Below are 14,961 nucleotides of genomic sequence, written 5' to 3'. Positions count from 1 at the left end.
ATCAAATGTGAATTTTCTGCACTGGTTTCCAGATTGAGAGTAAATGTCAACGTCTGGAGTCTACAACACAAGTGTATGATACAGCAGCATTGGAGGGGAAGCTGCACTATCCTCCACTGACTGCAGTGTGCAATGGTCTGCAGAGTGATAAGTGGAAACAGTCAGCATGTAGATTCAGTATAAAGTACACACCCGACCAAAGGACTGGGTTGGATAGAGATCATGGAGCTTAGTAAATAAGATATGCAGTGAGAAGCAGCTGTGTGAACATGTACTAAAAGAGAATATCAGTTGCAGATTAAGAGCCAATGGCCACCTGTATGCCCCTGTCCACTATGCCCACATGACAAATCAGAAATGCTGCCCTCTATGTGTCAGATTGTTCAACAGAGAAGCAGCGACAAGTCGTGATGGCAACATAGAGAGAGAGTCTGAAGTGATGCAAAAGGGGACAACAAGTCACAGAAGACAAAAGAGCAGCCCTAAGTGCTATAAACCACTGGAGACAACAAGAATCTGTACTGGGAGCTGTGGAAACCACAAGGATCTGGACTGGGAGCACTGGAAACCACAAGGATCTGGACTGGCAGCACTGGAAACCACAAGGATCTGTACTAAGAACAGTGGAGACTACATGGATCTTTACTGGGAGCACTGGAAACCACAAGGAGCTGGACTGGGAGCACTGGAGACTACAAGGATCTGTACTGGGAGCTATAGAGACTACAAGGATCTATACTAAGAACAGTAGAGACCACAAGGATCTGTACTAAGAACAGTGGAGATTACATGGATCTTTACTGGGAACACTGGAGACCACAAGGAGCTGGACTGGGAGCACTGGAAACCACAAGGATCTATACTGGGAACAATGGAGACTACAAGGATCTGTACTGGGAGCTATAGAGAATACAAGGATCTATACTAAGAACAGTAGAGACTACAAGGATCTTTTCTGGGAGCACTGGAGACAACAAGGGGCTGTACTGGGAGCTGTGGAAACCACAAGGATCTGTACTGGGAGCACTGGAAACCACAAGGAGCTGTACTGGGAACAATAGTGACCACAAGGAGCTGGACTGGGAGCACTAGAAACCACAAGGATCTATACTGGGAACAATGGAGACTACAATGATCTGTACTGGGAGCTATAGAGACTACAAGGATCTGTACTAAGAACAGTAGAGACTACAAGGATCTTTTCTGGGAGCACTGGAGACAACAAGGGGCTGTTCTGGGAGCTGTGAAAACCACATGGGTTTGTACTGGTAGCTGTGGAGACCACAAGTATCTGTACTGAGAACAATGGAGGTCTTGTGATTTGCACAACGGAGACCACAAGGATCTGTACTGGGAGTGCCGGAGACCACAAGGATCTGCACTGAGAACAATGGAGACCACAAGGATCTGTACTGGGAGTGCCGGAGACCACAAGGATCTGCACTGAGAACAATGGAGACCACAAGGATCTGTACTGGGAGTGCCGGAGACCACAAGGATCTGCACTGAGAACAATGGAGACCACAAGGATCTGTACTGGTTGCTGTGGAGAATACAAGGAGATGTACTGGGAACAATGGAGAATTTGCACAATGGAGACCACATTACATCCTTGATAAGCTGCAGTATCATTATGGATCTCTTGCACCGTGGTCAGAGCTATTTCCAGCATTGTTGCGGCCCCTTTAATAAGGTCCTTTCCAAGGTATCAGGAATCAGACCCCCACCAATCTGATATTAATGACTGATCCTAGATAAATATAAGAACTATACTCCCCCTCCCCCATCTGCAGTAATAGCCTGGCTGAATACACATTAAACACAATAGTTGCGGAGCAGGACAGGGCAAGGTCTTCTTCTTACCAGTAGGCGATGCGTCAACATTCAATGTTAAGCAGCAGCTGCAAAAGCCAGCACAATTGTATGGTACAGTAAAAGCAGAGGTATAAACCTGCGATGCTTTGTAAGACCGCATCTTGAATATCGGATTAAGTTTTAGGGTCCTTGCTTTAAATATTAAGGTAAGGAAGGAAGGGCTCAAAACTCTATTATTAGATTAGTGAATGTGAATAGAGGTCTAACGTGATGTACGGTGGAGGAGGAGATGATGATAGAAATCTATACAAGGCCAGCACATGGAATGGTCAAAGCAAGAATAATAAGAACAAAGCCTGGAAGGAGGAAAGACTATTCATCACTGAAGGATTCTTTACAGTAAGAGCAGTCGCACTCTGCAGTGTCCACCACAAGAGGGAGCCATAGCAGATACAATGACAGAAGTCACAAAAGGTAATTACTAATGCCACAATTAACAAGGGGTTACAGCCATTACCCCAGTGCTTGCCAGGCCAGAAGGGGCATCTGTTACTTCCCCATACCTCCCAACCGTCCCGATTTCCGCGGGACAGTCCCGATTTGGGTGACATGTCCCGCGGTCCCGGTTGGAGGGAGATATGTCCCGATTTCAACTCAGATCTGCGTCCAGAGGACGCAGATCTGAGTTGAACACATATGCGGCTGAAGCAAGGAGCTGACACAGGTCAGCTCCTCGCTTCGCCGCTGCCCGCCTCTCTCCCTGACACACGCGGCTGAAGCGAGGAGCTGACCTGTGTCAGCTCCTCGCTTAGCTGCTGCCGCCGGCTCCTGGCTTGTAGACGCGATGTACAAGCCAGGAGCCGGCGGCAGCAGCGAAGCGAGGAGCTGACACAGGTCAGCTCCTCGCTTCAGCCGCATGTGTCAGCGAGAGAGACGCAGCGGCGAAGCGAGCACGCGAGCAGCTTCAGCCGCATGTGTCAGGGAGAGAGGCGGGCAGAGAGCGGCGAGGGAGCGGAGGAGAAGGTAAGTTTAATGTGGAGGTGGAACGTGAATCTGGGGGCAGATGAAGGAGAGGACGGCATGACACTGGGGGCAGAGATGGAGAGGACATGAATCTGGGGGCAGAGATGGGGGACATGAATCTGGGGGCAGAGATGGAGGGACAGGAATCTGGGGGCAGAGATGTGGGACATGAATCTGGGGGCAGAGATGGAGGAGACATGAATCTGGGGGCAGAGATGGAGGGACATGAATCTGGGGGCAGATATGGAGGGACATGAATCTGGGGGCAGAGATGGAGAGGACATGAATCTGGGGGCAGAGATGGAGAGGACATGAATCTGGGGGCAGAGATGGAGAGGACATGAATCTGGGGGCAGAGATGGGGGACATGAATCTGGGGGCAGAGATGGAGGAGACATGAATCTGGGGGCAGAGATGGAGGGACATGAATCTGGGGGCAGAGATGGAGTGGACATGAAACTGGGGCAGAGATGGAGGGACATGAATCTGGGGGCAGAGATGGAGGAGACATGAATCTGGGGGCAGAGATGGAGAGGACATGAATCTGGGGGCAGAGATGGAGAGGACATGAATCTGGGGGCAGAGATGGAGGAGACATGAATCTGGGGGCAGAGATGGAGGGACATGAATCTGGGGGCAGATATGGAGGGACATGAATCTGGGGGCAGAGATGGAGTGGACATGAAACTGGGGCAGAGATGGAGGGACATGAATCTGGGGGCAGAGATGGAGGAGACATGAATCTGGGGGCAGAGATGGAGAGGACATGAATCTGGGGGCAGAGATGGAGAGGACATGAATCTGGGGGCAGAGATGGAGGAGACATGAATCTGGGGGCAGAGATGGAGGGACATGAATCTGGGGGCAGAGATGGAGTGGACATGAAACTGGGGGCAGAGATGGAGGGGACATGAATCTGGGGGAAGAGATGGGGACATGAATCTGGGGGCAGAGATGGAGGAGACATGAATCTGGGGGCAGAGATGGAGGGACATGAATCTGGGGGCAGAGATGGAGGGGACATGAAACTGGGGCAGAGATGGAGGGGACATGAATCTGGGGGCAGAGATGGAGAGGACATGAATCTGGGGGCAGAGATGGAGAGGACATGAATCTGGGGGCAGAGATGGAGGAGACATGAATCTGGGGGCAGAGATGGAGGGACATGAATCTGGGGGCAGAGATGGAGTGGACATGAAACTGGGGGCAGAGATGGAGGGGACATGAATCTGGGGGCAGAGATGGGTGGACATGAATCTGGGGGCAGAGATGGAGAGGACATGAATCTGGGGGCAGAGATGGAGGGGACATGAATCTGGGGGCAGAGATGTGGGGACATGAAACTGGGGGCAGAGATGGGGGACATGAATCTGGGGGCAGAGATGGAGGGGACATGAATCTGGGGGCAGAGATGGGGGACATGAATCTGGGGGCAGAGATGGAGAGGACATGAATCTGAGGGCAGAGATGGGGGACATGAATCTGGGGGCAGAGATGGAGGGACATGAATCTGGGGGCAGAGATGGAGTGGACATGAAACTGGGGCAGAGATGGAGGGGACATGAATCTGGGGGCAGAGATGGGGGGACATGAATCTGGGGGCAGAGATGGAGAGGACATGAATCTGGGGGCAGAGATGGAGAGGACATGAATCTGGGGGCAGAGATGGAGAGGACATGAATCTGAGGGCAGAGATGGGGGACATGAATCTGGGGGCAGAGATGGGAGACATGAATCTGGGGGCAGAGATGGAGGGACATGAATCTGGGGGCAGAGATGGAGGGGACATGAATCTGGGGGCAGAGATGGAAGAGGGACATGAAACTGGGGGCAGATGAAGGGTGTATATGAAAATGGGGGAGAGATGGAGGGGGACATGAATCTGGGGGCAGAGATGGAGAGGACATGAATCTGGGGGCAGAGATGTGGGGACATGAATCTGGAGGCAGAGATGGGAGACATGAATCTGGGGGCAGAGATGGAGGGACATGAATCTGGGGGCAGAGATGGAGAGGACATGAATCTGGGGGCAGAGATGGGGGACATGAATCTGGGGGCAGAGATGGAGAGGACATGAATCTGGAGGCAGAGATGGGAGACATGAATCTGGGGGCAGAGATGGAGGGACATGAATCTGGGGGCAGAGATGGAGAGGACATGAATCTGGGGGCAGAGATGGGGGACATGAATCTGGGGGCAGAGATGGAGAGGACATGAATCTGAGGGCAGAGATGGGGGACATGAATCTGGGGGAAGAGATGGGAGACATGAATCTGGGGGCAGAGATGGAGGGACATGAATCTGGGGGCAGAGATGGAGGGACATGAATCTGGGGGCAGAGATGGAGGGGACATGAAACTGGGGCAGAGATGGAGGGGACATGAATCTGGGGGCAGAGATGGAGAGGACATGAATCTGGGGGCAGAGATGGAGGAGACATGAATCTGGGGGCAGAGATGGAGGGACATGAATCTGGGGGCAGAGATGGAGTGGACATGAAACTGGGGGCAGAGATGGAGGGGACATGAATCTGGGGGCAGAGATGGGTGGACATGAATCTGGGGGCAGAGATGGAGAGGACATGAATCTGGGGGCAGAGATGGAGGGGACATGAATCTGGGGGCAGAGATGTGGGGACATGAAACTGGGGGCAGAGATGGGGGACATGAAACTGGGGGCAGAGATGGGGGACATGAATCTGGGGGCAGAGATGGAGGGGACATGAATCTGGGGGCAGAGATGGGGGACATGAATCTGGGGGCAGAGATGGAGAGGACATGAATCTGAGGGCAGAGATGGGGGACATGAATCTGGGGGCAGAGATGGAGGGACATGAATCTGGGGGCAGAGATGGAGTGGACATGAAACTGGGGCAGAGATGGAGGGGACATGAATCTGGGGGCAGAGATGGGGGGACATGAATCTGGGGGCAGAGATGGAGAGGACATGAATCTGGGGGCAGAGATGGAGAGGACATGAATCTGGGGGCAGAGATGGAGAGGACATGAATCTGAGGGCAGAGATGGGGGACATGAATCTGGGGGCAGAGATGGGAGACATGAATCTGGGGGCAGAGATGGAGGGACATGAATCTGGGGGCAGAGATGGAGGGGACATGAATCTGGGGGCAGAGATGGAAGAGGGACATGAAACTGGGGGCAGATGAAGGGTGTATATGAAAATGGGGGAGAGATGGAGGGGGACATGAATCTGGGGGCAGAGATGGAGAGGACATGAATCTGGGGGCAGAGATGTGGGGACATGAATCTGGAGGCAGAGATGGGAGACATGAATCTGGGGGCAGAGATGGAGGGACATGAATCTGGGGGCAGAGATGGAGAGGACATGAATCTGGGGGCAGAGATGGGGGACATGAATCTGGGGGCAGAGATGGAGAGGACATGAATCTGGAGGCAGAGATGGGAGACATGAATCTGGGGGCAGAGATGGAGGGACATGAATCTGGGGGCAGAGATGGAGAGGACATGAATCTGGGGGCAGAGATGGGGGACATGAATCTGGGGGCAGAGATGGAGAGGACATGAATCTGAGGGCAGAGATGGGGGACATGAATCTGGGGGAAGAGATGGGAGACATGAATCTGGGGGCAGAGATGGAGGGACATGAATCTGGGGGCAGAGATGGAGGGACATGAATCTGGGGGCAGAGATGGAGGGGACATGAAACTGGGGCAGAGATGGAGGGGACATGAATCTGGGGGCAGAGATGGAGAGGACATGAATCTGGGGGCAGAGATGGAGGAGACATGAATCTGGGGGCAGAGATGGAGGGACATGAATCTGGGGGCAGAGATGGAGTGGACATGAATCTGGGGGCAGAGATGGAGGGGACATGAATCTGGGGGCAGAGATGGGTGGACATGAATCTGGGGGCAGAGATGGAGAGGACATGAATCTGGGGGCAGAGATGGAGGGACATGAATCTGGGGGCAGAGATGGAGAGGACATGAAACTGGGGCAGAGATGGAGGGGACATGAATCTGGGGGCAGAGATGGAGAGGACATGAATCTGGAGGCAGAGATGGGAGACATGAATCTGGGGGCAGAGATGGAGGGACATGAATCTGGGGGCAGAGATGGAGAGGACATGAATCTGGGGGCAGAGATGGGGGACATGAATCTGGGGGCAGAGATGGAGAGGACATGAATCTGAGGGCAGAGATGGGGGACATGAATCTGGGGGAAGAGATGGGAGACATGAATCTGGGGGCAGAGATGGAGGGACATGAATCTGGGGGCAGAGATGGAGGGACATGAATCTGGGGGCAGAGATGGAGGGACATGAATCTGGGGGCAGAGATGGAGAGGACATGAATCTGGGGGCAGAGATGGAGGGACATGAATCTGGGGGCAGAGCTGGAAGAGGGACATGAAACTGGGGGCAGATGAAGGGTGTATATGAAACTGGGGGAGAGATAGAGGGGGGACATATAATTTACGGGTGACTGTAGGAGGATTATACTGTGTGCGGGCACATGAAAAATTAACGAGTGGGCGGGGTCAACACAAAAGTGGGCGGGGCTAAATTTGCCGCGGCGTGCTACGCGACCCGCACATTTTGTCCCTCTTTCGGTTCTTCAAAAGTTGGGAGGTATGCTTCCCATGAGCCATAAGTCATGGGCACAAATGATGTAACTTTATGGATTTTGGAGTGAGACAGGGGGGCAGAAAATAAAAAGGAACCTGTCTGCATGTTTCACTGTGTGAACATAGGTGGCACTGGCCATGGGACCCTAGAAGCCTTGACCCCAGATGGCAGCCCAAACTGTTACAATGTAACCCACCTTTGTATACTGAAAGTCTGTCCTTCATTCAATCCCATTGACTTTGTGATTTTTTCCCCCACTATTTTCAAGATGGGTGTTTGCAGTAAGTGAATGGAAACCCATTCTGACCTAATACTTCCCAGAGCAGAGGGTTTGTTACAATGTCTTGACCGTCCTCTGTGAGCAGCACAAATTTCTCTCCTGTATTAAAACTGTTACAATGTATCGGTGCAGGTACCGTGTATCAGTTGTGTTCAGCTTTGGGTCATAGGTATTAGGGGTTTTTAGCCTTAAGGACAGCGGAGATCATTAAAGTCTATTAGACAAATGGTAACATGAGTAACATGATGAATGATTTATTAAAAATGGCGCACATTTGCGGTAGGGTATTATCTGATGTTGTGTTTCTGGTGGATATGAGCAAAAGGGTAACAATGTTTAGACCTTGTGTCTTTCAGGCCCCATGTCTTACCATCCACTACAGCCGAGAACATGAGACGACCAACATTTTATAGACATTGCTATTGGCTATCTCATACATAAATGTGACTTGTAATTATTTAGCATATGATTAGTTATGCAGATTCTAGTCATGCAACTGCATTGTTACTGTTTTGCTCTTACAAATCCACCTTTGGCTTTGAGCACTACCTGAATCCTTCTGGAAATGCTCTCGATCAGATTCAAGCATGTCTTGACCGAAATCTAATCCCAGGTCCCTTCTACACGTTCTCAATGTTGGTACATACTGGTTGAAACACTTGGTTACAAATACAGCTTTTTCTTCTAACCACAAATCTTGGATTGGGTTGAGGTCTGGGGACTGTGGGGGCCAATCCAGCACCTCTAATCCATTGTCAGCGAACCATTTCTTTTCTACTCTTGACGTATGCTTTGGGACGCTGTACTGCTGGATCACTATGTCATCCTTTTTATACCTATAGTACTTGAATGTACAAAGTAACTCATCTTGTACAGCTCAACATTGAGGCCACCATCAATCCGGGTCAATTATCCAACGCCTTTGTCTGTGAAACAACCCCATATCATCAGGCTTCCTCCAGTAAACTTGATAATCCCTTCAATTTCTCAAGCCATCTTTTCCTTTGATTCTTCAAGACTCATTTTCACCCAATCTTCTACTGTCCACTTATGGTACTTTAAAAACTCGAACTGACACAGAATTGGTCTGTGATGGTTTAATGTCCGTTGCCGTCCCCCTATAACGGAAGATGGCAACGGACATTAACGGACATGGTTATTGTGAATGTCCACTAGCAATACTGTTACATGACATGAATCTGCATAACTAATCATATGTTAAATAGTTGGAAGTCAAATTTATGTATGAGATACCCTAGATGATTGTCTATAACGTGATGGTAGTCTCAGGTCTGAAACTGTAGTGGATGGCGAGATATAGAGCCTGAAAGTCACAAGGTCTTAACATTGTTACCCTTTTGCTCCTCGGTGTATGAGCTGCTGACCAGGTGATGCTTTTCTCTTTCAGGGGATGTACATCAAATCCACATACGACGGACTACACGTCATCACAGGGACCACAGAAAATGTAAGTGCAATGATCCATCCTCTGTAATGTCGTATTTGTGTCAGATCTGTGAGCAGTGTCATAAGTGACGTCATCATCCATAATAAGGAGCAACACAGATCTGATACACTGGGGGTTATAAAAAATATGCAATTGCCTGGTGTGATGGGCTTTTTTATGCTGTCTGTGTGCTCGAGGGTACCTGCGCCATTTTTTGCCTTATAGGGTCCTGGGGGATCAGGGTAACGGGCAGCGACGGCAATGCAGAGTTTGTGGACACAGGGGAAGCACAGCAGACATTATAACCCTGAAAAGGGAAATTATCCCTGTAAATCACCATACAACACCCCCTTCCCCCAGAGAAGAAGGTGATGAGACCCCTCAGTACAGGTGCGGCCCGCTCTCTATAGCCCAGGCTGCCGAATAGATTTGCGCAGTTGCCGTGCACTCTCTCTGAACTCTGCGCTCTCACGGCCTGTGTGATTTTGTCACATTTAATCTGTGCGCTCGGTGGGATGCGGAATCGTCTCGGAGCTCCCATCGCTGGTTAATTACGACGCCTTGAACTTCCCTGACAGTAACGTCTTAATAATCCTGAGGCTCAAAGGATAAAACCGGAATCACCGGCTGAACTTTTCCAGCGATGAGAAACGCTTCATTGCTGTGAAATCCCAGGGTGACGCCGCCAGGGATACGAGAACCGCAGTCTGTGTGGTGAGAAGAGACCCATAATCACTACCAGGCAGCGAAATACCCTATGGGATACATTAAAGGGGAACTCCATCACCAACATGAAAGTCGGGGCTTTACTTTATAACATACTTTGTGTTTCAGTCATTCACCATTTTCTAGATTTCTGCCTTCGCCAATGGATTTAGTATAGCGAATCCCATCCACACGTTGCAGAAAAATCTGTGCAGCGAATATGTGCCGCGATTTCCTAAACTGGAAGTCTCAGCATGTCAATTATAGTTACAGAAACGCCGGCGGTTTCCCTATAGGTATAAGGGAAGCCTTCCTGGACTCTCTATATAAAACGCTTTGGGGAAAAACCACGTCGCCTTTCGGTTGCATTTTTTTTTCATTGCAGCCTGCTACAAGGGGCCTTAGCCTAAGAGGACATTCACACGGAGGAAGTTGGCACTGATTCTGGCACGATAGCTCACGTCAGAATCAGCGCTGAAAAAAGATTCCCATTGACTTCAATGAGTTCCGAACGGAAAATGGAACCCATTGAAGTCAATGGGAGTCTTTTTTCAGTGCTGACTCTAACAATCGTTATTGTGCCAAAATCAACGCCAACTTCCTCCGTGTGAATGCCCCCTTAGAGACAAACTAATTCGGTCCTACTCACAGCTGAGGGCTTGTTACAATTGTATCCAGTCTAGACAATGCTCTGTGAGTTATACATTGCACACATCTCTCCTGTTCTCTAGTTGTTACAGTGTATCAGTGCAGGCAAAATGTATCATGCTGTTACATGAAAAGTGCAGAACGTTCCTTTATTAAACCTTAACCCCCCTCCCCCTCATACACAACCCCCCCTTTATATTACACCCCCTTCAATCTAGATCTGTAACTTATGCACTTTGCCCCGATCAGGGTCTTTGCTCCAGGTTGTCTGTTTCTGGATTCGTTTCTTACTTTTTCCTTTTTTCTTGTAGTCTCCTGCCGACCAGTGCAAGAAAATCCATGCGGGGGACGAGGTTATTCAGGTGAACCATCAGACGGTGGTGAGTAGCGTGCTCAGAATTTCTTTATTTATAATGTGAACTGGTAATAAAAAGAAGCAGAAAATAAGACATTGGTTCTGTGCTGAGCACCTGCAGAGTCTCACTTAAAGGGTAACTCCACCAATTATATAGTCCCACATTCCCCTGCTACCGCTCACTATGGTCACCCGTTCAAGAGTTCCACAATGTGACAAATTGACTCTTTACATTCATTTCTTCCAGATGTCTCATTGATATCAGTGAACGAGATTGTAACAACCACGCCATGGCGGTGTGATGCTGCAACGTCATTGAGTAATGAGTCTGATGAGTGGCAGATGGGGCGAGGGCTAAGATCTAAGGGATATAAGAAGGGGACAGAATGGTGGCCAAGCTGGCTGGAGCAGTTAACCCTGTAACCACCCTATTTAGAGGGAATGGCTCTAGTCTATATATGACATATGTGATATGAGCGTCAGGCAGTAACTGTGACCCTTGTTCATCCTTGCTCTGCTTTAGTATGTTTATCTGTCAGTATAATGATGATATATTCCTTATGGGATAGAGAAATGGTCAAAGATGATATGAACACTTGAAGCCATTCCACAATGGCGCTGGGGGGAGGGTGGCGAATTATCACTGAAATACAGGAATGTGCTGGAATTGGATACATAATATCAGTGCATTAGAAAAGGAAGGGGGGAGCTAGAAGTACTTGGACCCCAATGTACTATATGTAATGACCCCCACCACCACCATGTGCATGTATTGTGCTGATCTTCTTTGGAGTATCATTTGGGCCCCTGGATCAAATGTAACCTCCGCACACCATAGTGTTTAGGCCAGCACAACAACTTAGGCCGTGACTGCTGTCGCGTGATCACAGATTACTGTGTTGCCTTGTGACTCTTTCACTTATGTTAGTAAATGAAGTTGCAATGTGACCCTAAGGGTAAGTTCAGACGGGGTTTTTGGTCAGGATTTTAAGGCCGTATCTGCCTCAAAATCCTGACCATTGATTTCAGTGGGAGCTGGTCAGTTCTTTTTTCCAGGAGCCGTTTCTTCCAGTTCCCGGAAAAAAAGAAGCGAGGTACTCATTCTTCAGGCCGAGTTGCCTCGCGAAGACACTCCCTCCTCCCGACTAGGCCCATTCATTGGGCCTAATCCACAGCAGAGTGCGTGACTGGATGTCGGTGCAGTGCACCAGCTGTCAGTCACGGCTACTGGCTTTTGGACCGGAACCCGAGGCAGCCTCTGCCTCAGGTCCAAAAAACCCCATCTGAACTTACCCTGAGGGTTTTGCAACCGTGACCTCTACTTGCAAAAAGTCAAACATTGCTCAACTTTTTTTGCAACGGTCCAGACACCCTCTGGTGTCAGTGCAACTCCATTTACTAACCTGAGTCAAAGATTTGCAGGGCGACGCAGCGATCTTTGGTTACACGCCGGCATTCATGGCTAAAGTCCATCTTGTACAATGTAATTCTGCAACCTTCTAGCATATGTTCTGTTTCAATAAGAGGCAGAGCCCCTGATGCCCCTGGGTCCTGATGTAAAATCTGTGCCAGACCAGAACTATAATGTATTTTTTATAGTACTGGTCCCCTGATATTGGAAGAGATACCCGCAAGGAGGAATTTAGTCTCTGCCAGTTATAGTATAAAGCTGTCAGAAACTCACAGACACCATCATAGTCTATGTGTCCGCTAGTTTCCCACAGATAACTGCTTTTTCCGACCCGAATGACGGAGAACCGCACACTAGCGTGAACCTACCATAGCGTAATATCCACAGCTGTGTTTGTTACAATTGTATCCAGTGTTCACATCAATAGCACACATCTCTCCCTGGTTCTAATAGTTGTTACAATGTATCTTTGCAGGTATTATGTATCATACTGGATTCCCAACAACCCTCAGCTAGTACCAAACCCTCAGCTGTAAAAAAATATTAGTTGAGGTTGTGTTGTCAGTCACTGAGAACAAACAGAGATCTTGAATGTGATGAGGAATTAAAGAAAAAGTCCATTAGAAAGTTGCTTATACTTGATACAGTAAGTATATAGGATGACATCTAGGCTGCTTTCTACCATCGAGCCCCTGCTGATAGAGCCATCGGAGTGTTACATGTTACAGGGCAGCGCTCCGAATTCACATGGCTCAGAAATCAGCGCGACTGTTCCAGATCTGTGTTTCATTGCGCTTCGCGAGTTTCATATATCACAGATGGTTAAAATGCAAAACTGGATTTCCTCAACCTCTTGTTCGTGTCGAGTCTCAGTCTGTGAACGGCTTTTTTGGAGAGATTTCAAGAATTCCTAATTACAGCTGTGTTGTCAAAATACCCGGCTCATGGCGTCCAAATGAATGTGCCGCTAATATGGAAATCCGCTCTGTTTCCTGCAAACATGTTTTCGCTGCGCTCGGATCTGGAGTTTAATTAGCGACTTCAACAGTAAAACGTATTTTATAGCCGCATATTATCTGCTGTTCTCCTGCAGCCTCATTAAACACTTCATTGGAGGAGGCCGGCGGTGCAGACGCGTTCCACCGCTCAGCGCAAGCAAACCCCAGCCGGGCAGCGACTCGGGAACTAATTATACAGTGTATATCCCACATCTCTGCTGATGTCACCCTGTGGATGGGGAACAGACTGCCTACTATGTGCGGATTCATATCCCTGGATTTCTTCTGGGCTACAACCTTGCACTGATATATTACATGACTATGAATAAGATATAAGATGTTGTTCCAGAAATGGCGCCCTCCTGTCCATAGGTTGTGCCTGGTATTGCAACTTAACCTTAGTGACTGTGACATTTTCATTGCTGGGATCCTGGATTTGAATCCAAAATCTGCATGGAGTTTGTATGGGGTTTTCATGCCCAATCGCCAAAAATACTGTATACTGATGGGTAAATTGGCTTTCTGTGAAACGCCTGACCCTTGTGGGTGTTGGGGATGAGCGCCTATATGGCAGCCTAGGACTCTACAACATTCTCTGCTCTTTTAGTCCCTTGGCAAGAAAAGCACATAGCAAATGTTTGTCATTGTCATCATTGATCCAATTTCAACCCTGAAGATACTTCTACCAAGTGGATACAATGATAATGGAAACCTGTCAGTCTGTGATACAGCTGGGTTGTATAAAATAAAGGGGAACTCCAGAGAAATAAGTTAGAGGATGATAGATTCACACCATGCAATTCTTAAAGGGTCAATAGCATATTTATATTTAATGGGAGGAATTCATCAAAGTGCCTATGCCTATGCCAAAGATGCGCCACAGCCCCATTCTGTGCCTCTCCTGACACTTTTCGTGCATGTGGGCAGAGCAAGTTATGCCATGCCAGTTTCCTAATGTGTTATAATGGAAATTTACACCAGTTCCCTACTGGAGTAGATGTCCATTCTGCAGCAGTATCTCTCCACTGTCAGAAAGGTGGAGAGTCTTCGCTGGTCTGTGAGGGATGCCTCCTTGACAGTATTCTTCCATAGCCTTGTACTGTCAGATGGCACCGGAGATTCAATGCACTGTCAACTTACTTGCAGTATATTATACCGTCCATCTCCAAGGACATAAAAATGTTGCACTACAGGGTGGCCATTGACATGCATAACGATCCTTGTAATTGTAGGATGGGAGCTGCATTTGCAGACTCATAATGGAGGTCCAAATGGTGCCTAATAAGGATGGTCTTACACGGCCGTAATGGGCTTTAATTGAGGGTTTTCAATTGCGGACCATTTGCGGACACATTATATTCAATGCGGCCTCTTACACCACTGGATATTTTATCTGTGGTGTGGCCAGGCTGCAACCGTGGTCTGCAATTTATAGAACATGTCCGTAATGGCTGTGAATTGCGGCACTGCATGGACTCGCCCATAGAACTCTATGGGGGAGTGCGTCAGGACACAGACATCTGCGGAGCTTATGTTGCCGATCAGCAACTAGTGTTGCTAATCAGCAACTTGCGGACTGTACATTCAATACGGTCGTGTAAGACCAGCCTAAGACATATGGGCAGGGGCTCTATTCCTGAGATTACACCTTTAAAGAAGAACTCCAGCTAA

General features: G+C 48.9%; 1 protein-coding gene across 1 annotated transcript in view; it reads left to right on the top strand.

The window, feature by feature from the left end:
* The window catches only part of LOC142184425 (connector enhancer of kinase suppressor of ras 2-like), a 193,780-nt gene that overhangs the window by 131,471 nt on the left and 47,348 nt on the right, over positions 1 to 14,961 (top strand). Inside the window, exons 7-8 of the mRNA XM_075259286.1 lie at positions 9,135 to 9,194; positions 10,838 to 10,906. Coding sequence (XP_075115387.1) covers positions 9,135 to 9,194; positions 10,838 to 10,906 — 129 coding nt within the window. The remainder of the gene's footprint in view (positions 1 to 9,134; positions 9,195 to 10,837; positions 10,907 to 14,961) is intronic.

The sequence above is a fragment of the Leptodactylus fuscus genome, chromosome 11 (genome assembly GCF_031893055.1).
Source record: "Leptodactylus fuscus isolate aLepFus1 chromosome 11, aLepFus1.hap2, whole genome shotgun sequence".
NCBI lineage: Eukaryota > Metazoa > Chordata > Amphibia > Anura > Leptodactylidae > Leptodactylus > Leptodactylus fuscus.
The sequence above is the reverse complement of the archived record's forward strand: the minus strand, read 5'-3'. Positions and strand labels throughout refer to the sequence as shown.